The sequence below is a fragment of the Sminthopsis crassicaudata genome, chromosome 4, assembly GCF_048593235.1.
Source record: "Sminthopsis crassicaudata isolate SCR6 chromosome 4, ASM4859323v1, whole genome shotgun sequence".
Taxonomy (NCBI): domain Eukaryota; kingdom Metazoa; phylum Chordata; class Mammalia; order Dasyuromorphia; family Dasyuridae; genus Sminthopsis; species Sminthopsis crassicaudata.
The window spans coordinates 325,143,039-325,164,501 of NC_133620.1; the positions used below are offsets into that span (position 1 = coordinate 325,143,039).

At 32.6% G+C, this 21,463-nt stretch overlaps 1 protein-coding gene across 7 annotated transcripts in view; it reads left to right on the plus strand.

Annotated features, from left to right (window-relative positions):
• Positions 1-21,463, plus strand: part of CEP112 (centrosomal protein 112) — a 728,584-nt gene that overhangs the window by 420,447 nt on the left and 286,674 nt on the right. For all 7 annotated transcript variants that reach the window (XR_012481126.1, XR_012481125.1, XM_074260574.1 and 4 more), the window contains one exon: positions 17,391-17,540. Coding sequence is in view for 5 of the 7 variants with exons in the window: in XM_074260574.1 (XP_074116675.1) it covers positions 17,391-17,540 (150 nt within the window). In the remaining 2 variants the exon portion in view is untranslated. The remainder of the gene's footprint in view (positions 1-17,390; positions 17,541-21,463) is intronic.

A 21,463-nucleotide genomic window follows, 5' to 3' on the forward strand; every position in this document is an offset into this window, starting at 1 on the left:
TTGTATTTTCACTCTTAAGTCAATCAAAAGACAATTTAAAGATTGTTTTTATAAGAATTTATTTTATTGACATACAATCTTAAGGACTTCAAAAGATTTGTAATTTTATTTTGTAAGTACTTTGCTAAAATAAATAAGAAATCCTCCATGCCTTGTAGAACATTTTATTGCTATGGCCAAAAAAAAGCCATTGCTTGGTGGCCAGCCTCTCTTAACTTCCTTTCCATGGTTCATCAGATGCGTACTCTGTTTGCAAGGCTTTCCAACTTCTAGAACCTTCCAAAGCTTGTGTTCTACCAGCATAATTTTATATAACAACCAGAAAAGAAAAAAAAACAACACCCAAAATCACAACACAACCCCCCTGAAAGACCAAATAATTTTCTGTATTGTAAAGGGTAAGGCCACAAAAAGGAATGGAATGTCATCCAGGGTAAGATATAGCAAGCCTTTCTTGTGCCCTGGTAAACACTATAGAAAATCTGGAAAGAATCCTGAAACCCAGGCTACGTTGCCTTTGTTAACACCCTTCTTTGGGTTAGCACCCTAGCCAATGTGATAAAACATTTCAATAAATGAAGCAGCATAGAATTACAGACTGGCCCCACGTGAAATCATTGTGATGATCACTTTGATTCAGAAAACATTATAGTGGCTGGATCTGTTTCTTCTAATGGTAAGAAGTCAAGACAAATGAACAAATTACAATTAACCTGTGCCCCATCTATTGGAAATGTTTTGATTCAAATAGAGCTAAAACAGGAAAAAAATGAGTGCACATGAAATGGATCTGAGTTGAACATTTTTATTATATATCAATACTATATCAATCAATACTTTATATGGGAAACAAATCCCATCAATTATCAATAAAAATTTCCCATTGCTTTTTATCACACATTATTTAGCTTTAAGTTAAACAACAATCTATTGCTAGCTGTTTCATAGTACTCATACAAAATAATTTAAATCCTAAGACAAGATAGGTGAACAAAGAGATTAAATTTAGGAGCTACTTAAAACTGAAGATGGCAACCTTGAAGACTCCAAAGTGATTGAAAATCTTTACTAAATGTAAACTCCATAAATTATACCTAATCACAAATGATATTACTAAAGTTTCAAATGATTTTTTTTAAAGGGAGATGGACATAATACATTTTGTGTTTGGTAATTATGTAAAAAATAATTAAGAAAAGAACTTACACAGAAACAATATAAAATATATATCTATATAAATGTGTTTATATATTTTATATATATTTACAAAAGGACTCTCTCAATTTCACTTGTAGTGTTATTTCACAGAGCACTACCATGGTTTCCTTCTGCTAGAAACACAAGCTTATCTCCATTCAATAAAAGTTCTTTTTACTCTCCATTGTGGGTCTTGCTTGTCTTGATGCTCCTGTAATTGTAACCTAAGTCATCCATGGATTATAAAAATATTAAGGAACAAGAAAATAACATTCTAAAATGGAATAATTTTTAAAAACTGTTATTACTATAATGAATAAATAAAAATTCCTTCATTATATAACAGAAAATGTAAAAGCAAATTAGGATCTATATATAGCAGTATATGGAGTGGACATTGCTATGGTAAGAATTATAGAAGAAAAGATGCTATCATCAATAAACATGCACCCTTAAAGACAAAAATTAAACACCACTATGGCAGAAGCAAATTGAGAGATCTATTACTGATTTATAGAAAAAAATTAGAAGGTTATCTGCAATAGAAAATTTAATAATATTGCTTTTATATTTGGATAAGAAAAAAGAAACTTGGAAATGTCAGTGGACATGCTTGAAAAGCAAAGAAAACTTGAAGATCTTTTGACCAATAAAATGGCAATTGCTCATTTCTTTAGGAACACCTCCCCAAAAAAGTAGAAGGAAATTTGTACCCAAATATAAACAGCTGAATCCATAGGTCAAAAAAGGAGGAAACCCCAACTAAGTGAAAACCTTATGAATTAATACCAGAGACTTTAAAATGTTCTTTCAGTATGTCTCCCTTAGTAGCTCCCAACAAAGATACAAAAAATTTCTGGGCTTGTGCCTGGGACCTATATTGGAGTGTAGCCCATTTCCCTATGAAGAGCCTTTGCCTATAAACTCCATCTTCTTCCTATCTCCACAAAAGAAGGCTGAGAGTATGCCTTCTAACTGGAGATTTGGTTAAAGCCCCCCATTGACCAAAAGTCTTTCCTCACAAAAAGCAGCAGACTCAGATTTAGCTCAGCCAAATAACAAAATGAAAACTAATATAGAAATTGGGATGGGGAACCAGTATTGGATTACACTTGACCTGGAGAAAAAAGGAACCAATTTTTTTTTTCTTTTTGTGAGGCAGTGTGACTTGCCCAGAGTCATACAGCTATGAAGTGTTAAGTATCTGTGGTCAAATTTGAACTCAGATCCTCCTGACTCCAGAGCCAGTGCTCTATCCACTGTGCCATCTAGGTGCCCCCAAAAGATAGTTTTCAACAATTACCTTTGCAAAACCTTGTGTTCCAAATTTTCGTCCCTTCCTCCTCTCCTCCACACTCCCTAATGCAGCAAGCCATCCAACATAGGTTAAACATGTGCAGTTCTTCTAAACATATTGCCATATTCCTTGTCTTGATCAAGATAAATATGAAAAGCAAAAAAAAAAAACTCGAGAAAGAAAAAAAAAAAAAAACAAATAACAAGAACAAAGGAGAAAACATTATACTTTGATCCACATTCACTCTCCATAGTTTTCTGTATGCAATTGACATTTTTCATCCAAAGTCTATTGGAATTGCCTTGAAGCACTTAGTTGTTGAAAAGGGCCAAGGCTATGAGAGTTGATCTTCACATAAATTTGTTGTTACTATGTACAATATTTTCTTATTCACGTCATTCAACATCAGTTCATGTAAGTCTTTCCAGGCTTTTCTGAAATCAGGGTGCTCAACATTTCTTATAAAATAATAATTTTCTACAAGATTCATATACCATAACTTGACATACCATTGAGCTGATGGGCATCTACTCAAATAACACATTCAAAATAAAAACAGTCCTCCTCACTACAAAAAAGGCTGTTACACACATTTTTTATATATGAGTTATTTTCCCTTCTTTATCTCTTTGGGATACAAACTCAATAGAGACACTTGGATCAAAGGGTATGCAAAGTTTGATATCCCTTTGGGCATAGTTCTAAATTGCTTTCCAGAATGGTTGAATTAGTTCACAACACCACCAATAATACATTATTAGTGTCCCAGTTTTCCCACATCCCTTCCAATATTTTTCATTATCTTTTCCTTTCATCTTAGCCAATCTGAGAGGTGTTAGGTGGCACATCTAAGTTGTCTTAATTTGTGTTTCTCTAGTCAATAGTGAGTTAGAGCATTTTCTTGTGATTAGAAATCACTTTAATTTCTTCATCTGAAAATTGCCTATTCATAACCTTTTGCTTATTTTTTTTTATAAATTTGAGTCAATTCTTTCTATATTTTATAAATGAGGCATTTATCAGAAATATTGGCTGTGAAAAGTTGTTTCCCATTTTTCTGTTTCCCTTTGAATCTTATTTACATTGACTTTCTATGTGCAAAACTTGGCTGATTTAATGGAATCAAAATTATCAATTTTGCATTTCATAACATTCTCTAGCTCTTCTTTGGCCACAAATTCCTCTCTTTACTACATACTTGAAGGTAGACTTCTGCTTGTTTTCCTGATTTGCTTACACTATCCCTCTTTATATCTTAAGTCATGAAGTCATTTCAACCTTATCTTGGCATAGGGTATTAGATGTTGGCCAATTCCTAGTTTCTATCATACTATTTTCCACTTTTTCTAGCAATTTTTGTCAAATAATGAGTTTTTATCCCTAAAGCTGAAGTTTTGGGGTTTATCAAACACTAGATTACTATAGTCAATGACTATTGTGTCTTGTGAACCAAACCTATCCCACAGATCCACTACTCTATTTCATAGCCATTACCAAATGATTTTGATGACTGCAGTGTTATAGTTTTAGGTCAGGTATAGCTAGGCCACTTTCCTTTGCATTTTTAAATTCCTTTGAAATGCTTAATCTTTTGTCTTTCCAGATGAATTTTGTTATTATTTTTTTCTAGTTCTATAAAATATTTTTTGACAGTTGGGTTGGTATGGCAGTGAATAAGTAGATTGTTAGGTAGAAATATTATTTTTATTTTATTAGCTCGGCCTACTCTTGAGCATTTAATATTTTTCCAATTGTTTAAATCTATTTTTATTTGTATAATCCAAGTTCCTTTGCTTTCTAGAATATCGCATTACATAACTGATCATTTGATATGGAAGCTGCTAGGTCTTGGGTAATCTTGATTATGATTTTTCTATATTTGACTTGTTTCTTTCTGATTGCTTGCAGTATTTTCTCCTTGATCTGATAATTCTGGAATGTAGTTACAATATTTCTTGGAATTTTTATTTTAGGTTTTCTTTCAGGATATGATTGGTGGATTCTTTCAATTACTATTTTACTCTAGAGTTCTAGTATAGCATGACAGTTTTGCTTGATGATTTCTTGAAAGATGTTGTCCAAGCTCTTTTTTTCATCATGGCTTTCATGTAATCAAATTATTCTCAGCTTGTCTCTCCTGGATCTATTTTCCATATTTGTTGTTTTTCCAATGAGAAATTTTACAAATTTTTCATGTTTTTAAATTTTGTTTGACTGATTCTTGTTGTCCCATTGAGGCATTCAGCTCCATTTTCCAATTCTAATTTTTATTGAATTATTTTCTTCACTTAGCTTTTTTTTTTTAATCTCCTTTTGCATTTTGGGCAATTGTACTTTAAAAGCACTTGTTTTGTTCGATGGATTTTCTTTTCTATTTCAGCAATTCTAATTTTTAAAAAGTTGTTTTCTTCAGTATCTAATTTTTCCCATTTCAAATTTATTTTTAAGGAGTTTTCTTTAGTCACTTTCTGTGCTTCTGTTTCCAAGTTGTTGACTTTCCCCCAGAAAACTTCAATAGCTCTCTCACAAAAATCTCATTTTATTTTCCTATTTTTCTTCTATTTCTCTTTTAAAATCCTTTTTGAACTGAAGACCAGTTCATATTTTTCTTCTGGGTTTGTGTTGTGATCCCCAGTGGCTCCATAGTAGCTCTCTATGGTCAAGGCTCTTTTTGCTTTTTTGCTCATTTTAAAAATTTGACCTCCTAGAGCACAGGGGAGATTGTCCTAAACTTCTTTTGCAGGGGAACAGGGGCCTCTCACTGACTATATTGGGGCTGGTGGTGCCACAGGCTTTCTCACTGGGCTGGGTTAAGTCTCATCTGTTATAGTGGAGTTCAGGGCCTTACAATTTGCCTTCTGTAGTTGCATTGGAGGTCTCACAGCTGATGTGCTGATCTGGCCTTTAAAATCAGGTCAGAGGAGCCTACACTGTTGTATTTTGACTAAGAGACTCTAGCTGGATTTCCCATACCTTGCCTCCCAGAGCTGGGTCTCTTCCACACCATCCCTGAACTGGGCCACATTTCCCCCTGCCCAATGAGACAGATCTTTCATGAAATCCTTCCAAGCTATCTTAAGCTTGAAAATTACACTCTGAATGCTTGTGGGTTTTGTCACTCCAAAATTCATTTAGAGGCTTGATCTAGTGTTGTTTTTGAGGGAAGCAGTGGAGAACTCAGGCAATGTCCTCTCTACTCTGCCACTCTGCAGCTCCACCTCATCAATATTCTTGATGAAAAATTTTAATCTTTATTTTGAAAAATGTTTGATGATAATTCTTGAAAGATTTTGATTGGTTCCCTTAAGTAAACTGAGTTTCTAGTAGAACTATGTTTCTAGAGAGAAGAAAAATCCCTTGCACTTGAGGTGATTAAAAGTGACTCTGGTTATTATCTTTCTCAGTTCAAATATTATAAATAGTTATGTCTTTGTGTTATCATTGAATATGTTGTTAATACATTATATTATCAGTAAATTTAATGTTGAAGATATTAGTGTTTTTGAGATGATAACATATATGAACAACATTTTAAAAATGATTCTTCATTTATTAAATATTATCTCACAAATTGAAATGAAGATTTTAAGATAAATGATTAATGAAAAAAAGGTTGTAATATTATTGAGAATATCCATCACATTCCCAGGTTACCCTAGAATTTGAGATAATGAGAATAAATATAATAATAAATGGCAGGCTGAGAGTGACCAACAAATGTGCTTGATTGATTCCTATACCCCTCTATCTTGTGTTGGGGACTACCTCTAAGGTTAATTTTCTTTTTATTTCACAAAGGTCTACTCTCATAAAATTATATTTCAGATTTCTTGATAGTACCACTGAAGATTAATAACATTAACTTGCCAGTTTCATTTTATTTGAGGCATGACACAAGATTGTTACTACATTGTTTATTACTAAGTATTGTTGCTTTGCAAAATATAAATTATCAGATTTTTGAAGGTGGATATGGAGAGATTTAATATGAATCAGAAATATTTTTTTAAATTTGAATCTTGGGAATTTTTTTTTAGGAGTAAACCTTAGGAATCAAAACATTATTATAAGAATACTAAAAAGAAAAATCAAAGAATCAGTAGACTACAAGATAACTTAAAGTAAGATCAGGGCTTAGAAACTGGAAAGTCCATTCAATTAATATACTGTGCATTAATCCTTTGGATCTTTATAAATATATGAGATATACTGATTTCACCTGGAACACAATTCCTTCTGAGGAAGAGATGATCATGAGAGTTGAGGTCTATGAGAAAAGATAGCCTGTTACTAGGAAATTGAGGGGACTTTTTAATAGTAGAGAAAATTCACCTGTGAGAACCTGTGCAATCCCTATCAACAAAAGAGAGAATTGTGGATAAAGCAAGGGCTAAATCCCTTGAGTTAAACAGAAAATTACCATGTATGGAGAAAAGGTCACTAGTGTAAGCACATCCTGGCAATGAAACATTTCCAACCAGGAGTCCCAGTTTTGATTAATTCTCTCAGGCATGTACTAAAGAATACATAAAAAAGAGACACCCTGATAATACAGATACAAAAGTCTGCAAGAATCTGTGGAATGATGGAAAATAGACTTAAATTGCTGTAGTCATGGAGATGAAAGACCAAGAAAATAAATGTTTCACCAGTCAAATAGAAAAGAATAACCAACTTAATTCAAGCAAAGTCACAGAATGATTTTTTATTACAGCCTAGATTTGAATGTGAGTAATGAATGTATTTAAAAGAGGAAAGTAGATGAGTGTGCCAGCTAATGAATTTCACTGAAATTGAAATAAGGACAGCACAGGTCCTAGGAAATGATTCAGTTAAGAGATTGTCCTGGACTCTGACACCAATGAGATTTATTTCATTATTATTAAACTCACAGTTATTTGATACAAAAACACCATTACCAAGATGCAATAGAGAATTGCAGAGATTCCAAAGAGATATGTTTTTGTAACAGATGTGAACTAGATAGACATTAATATGGCAAGTACATTAAGAAGAATTTTCATTTGGTTCATTTGCAGCTGATGTCCAAGAAAACTGTATCAAAATTCAAGTAGTAGTGTGAGTTTCAAGTGTGTTACCAAAAGTGAAGGAAGGAAAATTTTACTGAAAGATTTTAGTGTTCAGGAAATATTAGATAAATTTTGAAACAGAAATTGAACAAAATTTAATAATTAAATAGAAAAAATTTAATATAATCTCTCCACTGAAAAAATATGGAAAAGAAAGATAAAGGCCTTTCTTTTCAATAAATGAAATAAATCTAAACAACTTTTTAAAAAGAAACGGCCATATTGAAGTAACACTTCAAGAATGTTAAATCCCAGAGCTGAGAGAAGTGTTGAGAGCATTGTTTCTTGGAGTAAAGCAGACACTACATACAGAAAATTGATAGCTTTTCTGAGACCTGAGGGGAAAAAAGAAACAAAAAAGGTGAGCTGAATCCAGGGACACTGTAGCTTTTGTCTAGAACCTCCACTTTAGGTCCTGAAAAATAAAGAAATAAACTATTATATTTTAAAATACTAATATTGAGTTTATAATAACAATCAAATAAGAAAGATCAATGCATCAAAAGAAATTAAAACAATCCCAAGAATAAATAGATTGGATACTGGTATTTCAGGAGAAACAATTACTGATTAAGCTATATATAGTTCATTTTTGTTGAGATATATTTGATATTATTTTGGACTTTTAAAAAATGTTATTATTTTCTACTTGTGATTACTACTGCTCCTAGCCCTTAATTTTAAAAGCCTATTGGAACTTTACATTATTTATAAGTGTGTGTGTATACATATATATATATATGCACAAACATATTTATTACATGATAATGTAATGATAATAGAAAGGTATAACATATAATACATGTATATGTATGTGTGTGTGTGTGTGTATATATATATATATATATATGTATGTATATATATAGTATAAAGCAAAAGTATAAGTTTAGTATAACCATTAGATGATTTTCAGGGAACTTAAAACATGGAGTATGGGGAGAAAAATTTTTTTGTAGTAAGCTTATTTATTTATTTATTTTTCAACTTTAAATTTTATTTATTTAGTTTTTACATTTTTAAAATTAATTTTATAATTATAACTTTTTTTGACAGTATATATGCATGGGTAATTTTTTTTTACAACATTATCCCTTGCACTCATATCTATTCTGAATTTTCCTTCTTTCCCTCCACTCCCTCCCCTAAATGTCAGGCAGTCCCATACATGTTAAATGTGTAAAAGTATATCCTAGTATATGTGTGCAGAACCGAATTTCTTGTTGCACAGGAAGAATTGGATTCAGAAGGCAAAAATAACCTGGGAAGAAAAACAAAAATGCAAACAGTTTACATTCATTTATCAGTTTTCTGGGTGTAGCTGATTCTGTCCATCATTGATCAATTGGAACTGAATTAGATCTCCTTGTTGAAGATATCCATTTCCATCAGAATACATCCTCATACAGTATCGTTGTTGAAGTGTACAATGATTTCCTGGTTCTGTTCATTTTACTCAGCATCAGTTCATGTAAGTCTCTCCAATCCTCTCTGTATTTATCCTACTGGTCATTTCTTCCAGAACAATAATATTCCATAGCATTCATATACAATAATTTACCCAACCATTCTCCAATTGATGGGCATCCATTTATTTTCCAGTTTCTAGCCAAAAATCAGCCCTTTCCTTCCTGCTCCACAAGTCTGAGAGGTAAACTATCCTATGTTCCTCTCATTTATTTATGATCTCATTCTTTATGCCTAAATCATGGACCCATTTTGATCTTATCTTGCTTTGTGGTGTTAAATGTGGGTCCATGCCTAATTTATGCCATACTAATTTCTAGTTTTCCCAGCAGTTTTTGTCAAATAATGGATTCTTATCCCAAAAGTTGGGATCTTTGTGTTTGTCAAACACTAGATTGCTATAGTTATTGACTATTTTTATCCTGTGAATCTAACCTATTCCGTTGATCAACTAGTCTATTTCTTAGCCAGTACCAAATCGTTTTGGTGACTGCTGCTTTGTAATATAATTTTAGATCAGGTACAGCTAGGCTACTTTCATTTGATTTTTTTTCATTAATTTCTTTGAAATTCTCGACCTTTTGTTCTTCCATATGAATTTTTTTCCTAGGTCATTAAAATAGTTTCTTCAGAGTCTGATTGGTGTAGCACTAAATAAATAGATTAGTTTAGGGAGTATTGTTATCTTTATTATATTTGCTCAGCCTATCGAAGAGCACCTAATGTCTTTCCAATTATTTCAATCTGACTTTATTTTTTGTGGCAAGTATTTTGTAATTTTGCTCATATAATTCCGGACTTTCCAATAGATTCCAAAATATTTTATATTACCAACAGTTATTTTGAATGGAATTTCTCTTTGTATCTCTTGCTGCTGGATTTTGTTGGTGATGTATAAAAATGCTCAGGATTTATATTGATTTATTTTGTATCCTGCAACTTTGCTAAAGTTGTGGATTATTTCTAATAGCTTTTTATTAGAATCTCTGGGGTTCTCTAAATATACCATCATATCATCTTCAAAGAGTGATAGTTTGGTTTCCTCATTACCTACTCTAATTCCTTTAATCTCTTTCTCGACTCTTATTGCTGAGGCTAGCATTTCTAATACAATATTGAATAGTAATAGTGATAGTGGGCAACCTTGTTTCACTCCTGATCTTACTGGAAAAGGTTCCAGTTTATCCCCATTACATATGATGCTAATTGTTGGTTTTAAATATATGCTCCTGACTATTTTAAGGAATAGTCCATTTATTTCTGTACTCTCAAGTGTTTTTAGTAGGAATGGATGTTGGATTTTTATCAAATGCTTTTTCTTCATATATTGAGATGATTATATGGTTCTTGTTAATTTGATTATTAACATGGTCAATTATACTAATAGTTTTCCTAATATTAAACCAGCCATGCATTCCTGGTATAAAACCTACTTGATCATGGTGTATTATCCTGGGAATGATTTTCTGTAGTCTTTTTGCTAATATCTTATTTAAGATTTTAGTGTCAGTATTCATTAAGGAAATTTGTCTATGGTTTTCTTTCTCAGTTTTCAACCTACCTGGTTTAGGTATCAGTACCATGTGTGTGCCATAAAAGGAATTTAGTAGGACTCCTTCATTCCCTATTTTTTCAAATAGTTTACATAACATTGGGGCTAATTGTTCTTTAAATGTTTGGTAGAATTCACCTGTAAATCCATCTGGTCCTAGGGATTTTTTCTTAGGGAGTTGATTAATAGCTTGTTCTATTTCTTTTTTTGAAATGGGAATATTTAAGCAGTTTACCTCCTCCTCTGTTAATCTGGGAAGCCTATATTTTTGGAGGTAGTCATCCATTTCACTTAGGTTATCAAATTTATTGGCATAAAGTTGGGCAAAGTAATTCCTTATTATTGCTCTAATTTCTTCTTCATTAGTGAAAAGTTCCCCTTTTTCATTTTTAAGACTAACAATTTGATTTTCTTTTTTCCTTTTTCTGATCAGATTTAACAAAGGGTTATCTATTTTATTGTTTTTTTCATAGAACCAACTCTTAGTTTTATTTATTAATTCAGTAGTTTTTTTTTTTTACTTTCAATATTATTAATTTCTCCTTTTAGTTTTAGAATTTCAAGTTTAGTGTTTGATTGGGGGGTTTTAATTTGGTCTTTTCCTAGCTTTTTAAGTTGCAAACCAAATTAATTGATCTTCTCTTTCTCTATTTTATTCAAGTAAGCCTCTAAAGATATAAAATTTCCCCTTATTACTGCATTAGCTGCATCCCACAAATTTTGGTATGATGTCTCATTATTGTCATCATCTTGAGTGAAATTATTAATTGTGTCTGTAATTTGCTGTTTCACCCAGTCATTCTTTAAGATGAAATTATTTAGTTTCCAATTACTTTTTGTTCTGTTTACCCCTAACTTTTTGTTGAATGTAGTTTTTATTGCATCGTGATCTGAAAAGAAAGCATTTACAATTTCTGCCTTCCTACATTTAATTTTGAGATCTTTATGTCCTAATATGTGGTCAGTTTTTGTAAAGGTTCCATGAACTGCTGAGAAGAAAGTATGCTCCTTCTATCACCATTCAGTTTTCTCCAAATATCTATCATACCTAATTTTTTCTAATATTCTATTTACCTCTTTACTTTTTTCTTATTTTTTTTTTTGTGTTTTATCTAATTCTGAGAGTGCAAGGTTGAGATCTCCCACTATTATAGTTTTGCTCTCTATTTCTTCTTGCAACTCTCTTAACTTCTCCTTTAGGAAGTTAGATGCTATACCACTTGGTGTATATAGGTTTCATATTGATATTGCTTCATTGTCTATGCTACCCTTTAGCAAGATATAGTTTCCTTCCGCTCCAGCCTTTTACTTTTACTCTGTATGTATCTCTCTGTCTTAAATGTGTTTCATGTAAACAACATATTGTAGGGTTCTGACTTTTGATCCAGTTTGCTATCAGCCTGCACTTAATGGGAAAGTTCATCCCATTCACATTTACAGTTAAATTTACTTATTTTGTATTTCCTGCCATCATAATATCCCTGGATTATGCTTTTTTTCCCCCCTTGCTCCCCCTGAACCCCTTCCCTAGTATTAAACTTATGGGCCCTGCTTGTGTCGCGCAGCCCTCCCTCGTTACTATCCCTCTCTCCTCCCTTTTACAGCCCTTCCCCTTTTTTGTACCTTTCCCTTATTACTCTCTTCCTTTTCCTTTTTTCTCTCCCATTTTTTAATGAGGTGAGAGAGAATTCTTTGTAAAACAATTATGTCAATTATTTTCTCTTTGAGACTACTTTGATGAGAGTAAGACTCACACAATGTTCCTCCCCCTCTCTAATTTCCCTCAGATATGATAGGTTTTCTTTGCCTCTTCCTGGGATGTAGTTTCCCTCTTTTTATCTCCCCTTTTCCTTTTTTCCTGATACTATCCCCTTTCCATTTCTATTTCCCTTTTTTGTGTTTTATCAGTAAAATCAAATTATACATGTGGACTTTATGTATATCCACAACAGAAACATAGTTCTCAAGAGTTCCTTTTACTTTTTTCTGCTTCTCTTGGTTGGAGATCAAACTTTTTTTTTAGTTCAGGTTTTTTCCTTAGAAACAAATGAAATTCATCTGTTTCATTGAATGTCCATCTTCTTCCATGGAAGAAAATTCTCAGCTTAGCTGGGTAGTTTATTCTTGGTTGCATTCCAAGTTCTCTTGCCTTTTGGAATATCAGATTCCAGGCCCTTTGATCCTTTAGTGTGGATGTAGCCAGATCTTGAGTGACCCTTATTGTGGCACCTCGATATTTAAATTGCTTTTCCTGGCTACTTGTAATATTTTTTCCGTAGTCTGATAGTTCTGCAGCTTGCCACAATATTCTGTGGAGTATTTTTTTAGGGTCTTTTTCAGAAGGTGTTTGATGAATTTTTTCAATGCCTGTTTTCCCTTCTGGTTCTATTACCTCTGGGCAATCAGTTCTCTTTGATGATTTCCTGTAAATAAGCCAACCCACAAGTTTGCAATAAAATTCAACTGTATCCTTCACTACTTCCTGTTTGTGTAAAAAGACAGAAGCCTTCTTAGTCTAGAACTCTTGGTGTGAAAGAACTGAGGAACCAAAGAAATTAGAGTAAGATGCCTTTGTATGTGTGCATAACTACTAATGCTGAAGCAAAGGCACTGAGTTGAATCCATTTTTTTTCCCTGCATAAGTCACTTGGGGTAGAAACTCAGTTGATGAAACATGAATTGCCCAGCAATTGAGACAGTTTTGAATTCCAACCTCTGAGGTAATTGCTACCAAAGGAAAAGAAGCTAAAAAGTAAACTATAGGAAAATATGAAGTGAAAATATTGAAATTTCCAAAGATCTCAGAAAGAAGAAAACTTGCTTTAAGGAAGAAAGATGGGCCTCCAGATCATGTACTTGAGTTCATTTGTCTATCATCTGATAAGGGAGAAGACCTTGTTGATTTTCAAGAGGACATGGAATCACAGCAGAGTTTTCAGAAATGGTTTAAGAAAAAAATTAAGAAATGTTAAAGTAGAATTTATGGCCTATTCAACAAAAATAATTGGCAATTAAGTAGCCAATAACATTAAGTACTTATTATGTCCCACATGCTATCCTAAGTGCTAGAGTTACAGAGAAAGGCAAAATACAGTATCTCTTCTTAGAGTAACTATCTAGTCGGAGAGACCACATCTAAAGAATTATGTATAGATAGATCGATCAATCCAAGATACAAAGGAAATAATCAAAAAAGAGAATGTCCTAACATTATGGGGAATGAAAAGATGTCTTATGAAATGTGGGATTTTAGCTAAAAATTAAAGGAAATCAAGAAATGGAGATAAAGAAGGATAAAATTCCAGGCATAAAGAATAGATAGCCAGTGAAAATGCCTAGATTTAGAAGAGGGAGTATATTATTCAAGAAATATCAAGGACACCACTGTCCCTATGCTAGTACATGAGAAGGTAAAAGGAAAGGGAGTAGGGGCAGATTATGAAGGGCTTTACATGTCAAATGGAAGATTTTTTAGTTGATCCTAGAGGGGATAGGGAATAAATAAAGTTTATGCAATAAGCAGAGGGGGCAGGGTGATATGTTCAGACTTAAGTTTAGGAATGTCATTTTGTCAGCTTAGTGGCGGATGGGAAAGATATGTTGTAGGGTATTTCAATAGTCCAGGTATAATATGATCAAGGCTTGCAGCAAGCCCTTGGCAGTGCCAAAAAAAAAAGAAGGGAACATTTATAAGAGGTGTTAAAAAGGTAGACACAACAAAATTTGGAAATATATTGACTGTGTTGGAGGGGGTGAGAGAGTAAGAGGAAGGAGTCAAGGATTACAAATATTTTGTGAGCCTAGGAGACCAGAAGGATGGTGGAACACTTAAGAGTAATAAGGAAATTAGAAAGACGGGAAGGTTTGGGGAGGCAGTAATAAGTTCAATTTTGGACATATTGAGTTTAATGTATACATCATTCATTTCAAAATATCCAATGGGAAGTTGGAGATGTGAAACTGAAATCAGAAGAAAAGTTGAGATTAGTTAAATAAATTTGAGAATCATCAACATAAAGATGATTATTAAATCCATGCTCACTAATTGGATCACTCATTAAGTGAAATAGTATTAAAGGAGAAAAGAAGATGGCTAGAGTCACAAATCATGAGAACATTTTGAATTAGTGGTTGTGACATAGATGAAGATCCATCAAAGGAGGCTGAGGAGTAATCAGACTGATGTGAGAACCAGGAGAGTTAAATGGCATGAAAACCTAGAGAAAAGAACATGTCAAGAAGAGAGTGATCAACAGGCAGCTAAGAAGTCAAGAAGAATGAGGATTGAAAAAGAAGCCAATGGAATTTGGCAATTAAGAGCTCATATGGTAACTTTAGAAAGTATAGTTTCTGATGAAATATGGGTTTGGAATCCACCCTGTACAGAGTTAAAAGAGTAAGAAGAAAGAAATTATAGGTATATATGACAGACAGTTTTAACTAGAGAAGAGAGGAGTGATAGATGATAGTTACTGGAGATGGATGGATTTAGTAAGGATTTTTTTTTTTGAGAACAGAGGAGATATGAATATGTTTGTAGGCTGTGGGAAAATCAGGAAGATAGTAAAGATAAATGAAAGAATGGGGTTGATAGAAGGAACAACCTGAGAGAGAAGGTGGGATTAAAAGGAATAAATGTATATGTAGAGAAGTTTGCCTTAGCAATATGAAATGAAATCTTTTTATGTGACATAGAGGGGAAGACAGAGATTATATAACTTAAATTTGTATCAGTCCATTCAACAGTTTCATGATTTTATTTAGCTTCACTCAATAGTATGAGTTGGAGTGTTTTGAGGATACTCCACCTTCCTAGAGTTGGAAAGACCTGACTTCAAATGTAGCCTCAGCCGTTTAGTAGTTATGTGACCCTATCGAGTTCTTTAACCTCATTTGCCTCAGTTTCCTCACTTGTAAAAGGAGCTGGAGAAGGAAATGGCAAACCACTCTGGTATTTTTGCCAAGAAAATCCCAAATTGGGTCATGAAGAGTCAGATACAACTGAAACAACTCAGCAATAACAGATATTCTTAATTCCATTTTACAAGGTGAGGATAATTTAGGTACTGAAATATTAACTTCCTTGTATGTGGTTACATAGCCAGTAAGTGTCAGATGAAGTACTTTAATCTAAGACACTCCTTACTTCAAGCTTACTTCATCTTACTACCTCTCACAATCTCACCTGGACTTCATTAGCATGTAGTCATAAGTGCCCTTTATAATTCTTATTGTAACTCTGATGGGATATTTCAATATCAGCCTGAAGGTCTTGCTTACTCCAGCTTTTATATGCAACCTCAGAGTGGGAAAGGCTGATATCCTGATTAGGGTACCACTGATTAGTCTTTTGTCTATTTGGTTTTCACATAGAAATATAGGAGAGCATTTCACATCTTCTGATATGCTACCCCAGAGGTTAAATAGTATGCGTCTTGACTGTAGTAACTCTATAAATATAAATGTTAGAATATAGATATGGGTCCAAAGCATCAGGACTTAGATTGCAGATAAGAAGTAGCCTCAGATGGATGTTTACTTGTAACAAGTTTCCTTTCCTGACTTAGCCTGACTAAGTATTCCTGGGCAAGTGGCCAGAGTCTCAAGGCAAATGTTATAGAGCATTTAGCCATTAGCCACATCAGAGGAAGTCCCATTAAGAATTCTTAACACTATTGAAATACAAATCTGAGCCAACATATATATATATACACAGAGACATTCTCTTTGCATATACATATGAACATTTGTCTACAAACATATGTACCCTCAATCTAGTCAACCCTCCACCATGTAACAGCTGAAAAAAACAAAACTGAATTGACTTGTTCAGAATAACAAAGCTAGGGACATTATAAACTAGAACCAATCTATTGCTCTTCCATTGAATTGCAGATGATCATATTGAATCCTAAGGGAATTGGGGTCTATAGCCAGAGCAAAGGGATTAACTGATTCCCTGTAGCTCTTTCTTCTATGGGAAGAATTCTATACTTTTCTGATAAATGTTGTTGGAGAACTCAGAATGAATTCTGTTTAACACACTAAGTCCATATTTTGTACATATGGAGGATTCCCAAACTTGTTCCTATTTTCAGTTCAATTCAATAAGCATCTATTAATCAATGTCTATCTGCTAGATAGTATATAAGCCACTGGAGAATTCAGAGGGAAAAAAAAAAACCCTACCCTCAAGAAACTTTCATTGTATTAAGGGAAATGATACATACATAGAAAATTAGTTATAAAATATGTAAAAAGTAGTTATAAAAGTTTTTATTCTATGTATGTTTACTTACATGGTGTTAGTGAATAGCAGTTCAGAATGTTTTAGAAAGAGCATCTTTGTTTTTTGGGTTTTTTTAGTTAGACATAAGAGGTGTCATACACAAGGTTCAGGCCTTACAGCTGACCCAGATTAAAAGTAATAGGGAAATGTTAATAAAATAAGTAAAAATGCATTGCAACATAGATTATGTTAATTTGTTAATTTTAAAATTTCTAAATTAATTTGCTGTGGGAACTGTTTCTCTTTGAGTTTGATACCACTGGTAAAATACATTTTTTTTTTTGGTAAAAAAAAATTTTGGGGATATTATCATAACAAAGTCTTCCAAATTAATTTTCATAAGTTTTATGCCATTCAAGTCTTTAATCATGTGTGTTAGTATATGTTAATTGAAATACTGAGTTTGTGTCAAATTTAATCTTTTATTCACCATAAATACATATAGAAATCAATGTCCTTTACTATAGAATTAGGACTCATAGCCTGCTATTCTCATTTCAGATCATAGCTGAACTTCAGACAACGATTACCTCTTTGAAGGAAGAGAGCAACCGCCAGCAAATGGCAGCTGAAAGGAGACTCCAAGAAGTGATAAAGAAGTTTGAAGAGGAAAAGAAGCAGTTGATTAGAGATAATGACAGAACAATCAAGGTAACTAAGAGACTTAAAAAAATCAGTGCAATGGGCAGATCAGTGCAGGGATCAGTGTTATTCAAACAACCCTTAGTAATTCTATTCACTTTAACTTCCTTGGAAAATAAAATATGTTCACTACATTGGAATATTGTTAGAAATAAATGCCACTATATATAAAGTTATGAAGCCCTTTTATTCTGCCTGTTGTTCTTTTTTTTTTTTTCAGTGTTCCTCTGAAACTAATGGCCCTGTCTAGTGTAAGTCATGAAATATCATATTTTTCAAGGAGACAATCATGTATAGCTATAGTAACATAAAGGAACACATGTTACACCAGAAAGAAGTAATAAGTATAGGATGATTAAGTATTTGTGTTTTAGAGGAAGGAAACTGAGAATAGTAAGACCTTTTTAAAACACTATCCTCATATTTTCTTTAATCCTTTTAGCTACTATTAGTTGTTCACTTATATATGATAATTTCAATGAAAAGACTTCAAAAATTCTGCAAAGTATATCAGAAGTAAATTTGCATTCAGTTGTAACCATATGGATCCCTATATTGTTACTTATGTATAATGAAATGGATTTACAAATTTTGTGTGTATGTCATGGATTCTTTGGCAGTATAGTGAAACAGACCCCTTCTAGATTGTTTTTAAACATAGAAAATACAAAGGAAACCATTTTAATGAAATTCAGTTATGAAAATAGTCAAAACATTAAAGATTTAGAGAGTTTTCCAAAACCATTGCCAATTATGAATCCCTGACTTGTTTGTAGCTAATATGGCTTGCCTTTAAAAATGAAACTAACTTCTCAAACTAACCCCCAAAATTGTTTCTAAAATATAAGATCTCAGCCATCCTAATACAGATAGTTCAGTTAATTGATCCAGTAATGCTTAAATATCTGTAGAGTGTTTACACTGGAAGACCGCTTAATTGTAAAGATTATGCATAAAAATTATGCAAAAACCAGATTTTGTCCTTAAGGAACTTACAGGTTTCATGGGGACACAAATATGAAATAACAAAAGAGAAGTATGAATGCTCTTTAAAATTGTGTCTTACAGACAGTGCCTTAAGCATTCATAGAAGGGAAAGATTCCTCCTCCACTTATATGCATTGTAAAATTTAAGTGCCTTAAAGTTTGGGATTTCACATTTCAAATAAGCAGTATTTTAATAAAAGAAATACTACTTAAAACAACTCTGTCATTTCACCTCATACCCATCAAATTAACAAAGGTGATAAGAATACAAACTACAATTGTTGGAGAGACAGTAGGAGCTTGAGCACACTAAATATGCTGTTGAACATGCTGTGAAGTAGTCTAGCTATTTTTGAAATCAATTTGGAACTATGCTCCCCAAAAGTCACAAAGCCATACATAACCTGATCTTCCCTCAATTTATAGATATATACAAAATAAAAGAAAAACGAAAAATTCATGTGTGTAAAAATATTCAGAGACCTTTTTGCTGTAGCAAAGAACTAGAAACAAAGGGAGTGCCCTCCAATTCGGGAATTACTGGACACATTAGTTATTTTAATATAAAGGAATATTACTATGCCATTAAGAAATTATTACTAAAAGTAATAACATTTTTTAAAAGGAAGCATGAAAAAGACAAATGAAGAAACATGGAGAGATTTTATGAAATAATGCAGAATGAAGTAAGCACTATCAGAAGAAAAATTTATACTTCAATGTTTAATTAAAAAAAAAAAACTTTGAAAGAGTTAGGGTCTCTTTAATCAATGCAATAATCAACCATAACTCCAGAGAACAGAGAATTGATGATGGAATAAGTATTCATCCCTCTTCCTGACAGAAGTGTGATAGAGCAGAATAAGACATCTTTTCATAAACAGCTATTGTATGTAACTATTTTGCTTGATTATATTTGTTACAAGGAAGAGTTTATTTTTTCTTTTTAATTTGGGGGAGTGGGCATTGAAGGAAAGGACAGTAATGATGATTATGCCCTCAGCCCGAAAAATAGTCATTGAAAATTCAGAGACATAAAAATAAAATGGCTTTGAAATTTTAATTCATTATATACTTTAAAAAAACACACACTACATAATAGAGAGTATTTCAAAATAGCAAATATTGCATTGCTTTTATTTTTCTTTCTTTTAAAAAAAGTTATTTATTTATTTTAATACACATTGCTTTATGAATTATCTTGGGAGAGAATAATCAGAACAAAAGGGAAAAACAATGGAAGTGGGAAAAAAAAGTGAACACAGAATGTGTTGACTTACATTCAATCTCCATAATTCTTTTTCAGATGCATCAAATGCAGATGGCATTTAGTCTATTGGTATTGCTTTGGATCACTGAACCATTGAGAACAACAAAGTCTTTCATAGTTGATCATTGCACATTCTTGTTGTTACTCTGGACAGTGTATTTCTGGTTCATGTAAATCTTTCCAGATTTTTCTAAAATCAGTTTGTTCATCATTTTTTATAGAACAATAATATTTCATTACCCTCATATACCACCGTTTATTCAGCCACTCCCCAATTTATGGGTGTCTAGTCATTATCCTATTCTTCATTACAACAAAAGGAGCTGCTACAAATATTTTTCTAACATATTTTTTCCAGTTTTCTCAACAATTTTTATCAAATGAGTTCTTATTCCAGGAACTAGAGTTTGGGGGTTTATAAAATACTAAATTACTATAGGCCTTGATTATTATGTTATTTGTAACTAATCTCTTCTACTGACCCATCATTCTATTTCTTAGCCAGTACTAAATAGTTTTGATGACTGTTGCTTCATAATATAGTTTTTTTGTTTTGTTTTGTTTTTTTAGGTTTGGTAGTGCTAAGGCACTATAGTTTATATTTTTCCAATAATTACCTAGATAGTTTTGAAAACCTTTTGTTCTTCCAGATGAATTTTATTATTTTTTCTAGTCTTAGAAAATAATTTTTGGTAGTTTGATTGGAATGTCACTGAACAAGTGGATCAATTTAGACAGAATTGTCATTTTTATTATAACTCAGTCTACCCATGTGCAATTAATATTTTTCCAACTGTTGGATCTGACTTTATTTGAGTGAGAAGTGTTTTGTAATTGTGTTCATATAATTCTTGAGTTTGCCTACAGTTATTTTAAATGGAATTTCTCTTTCTATCTCTTGCTGATGAGCTTTGTCTGTAATACCTAGAAATGCTGATGAGTTGTATGGGTTTATTTTATATCCTGCAACTTTGCTAAAGCTGTGAATTGTCTCCATTAAGTTTTGGATGATTTTGTAGGATAACCTAAGCATATTTCAGCATATCATCTGGTAAAGACAATTTTTTTCCTCATTGTCAATTCTAATTCCTTTAATTTTCTTTCTTTCTTTCTTTCTTCCTTTCTTCCATTCTTCTTCCTTCTTCCCTCCCTCCCTCCGTCCCTCCCTCTCTCCCTCCTTCCTCCTTTCTTTCTTTCTTCCTTCTTCCCTCCTTCCCTCCTTTCTTTCTTTCTTCCCTCCTTCCTCCTTTCTTTCTTTCTTCCCTCCTTCCCTCCTTTCTTTCTTTCTTCCTCCTTCCTCCTTCCCTCCTTTCTTTCTTTCTTTCTTTCTTTCTTTCTTTCTTTCTTTCTTTCTTTCTTTCTTTCTTTCTTTCTTCTTTCTTTCTTTCTTTCTTTCTTTCTTTCTTTCTTTCTTTCTTCTTTCTTTCTTTCTTTCTTCCTTCTTTCTTTCTTTCTTCCTTCCTTCCTTCCTTCCTTCCTTCCTTCCTTCCTTCCTTCCTTCCTTCCTTCCTTCCCTTTCCTTCCTTCTTCCTTCCTTTCTCTTCTTCTTTCTTTCTTTCTTTCCTTTTCTTCGTTCTTTCTTTCTTCTTTCTTTCTTTCTTTCTCTTTTTCTTTCTTTCTTTTCTTTCTTTCCTTTCTTTTCTTTCTTTCTTCTTCTTTCTTTCTTGCTTTCTTT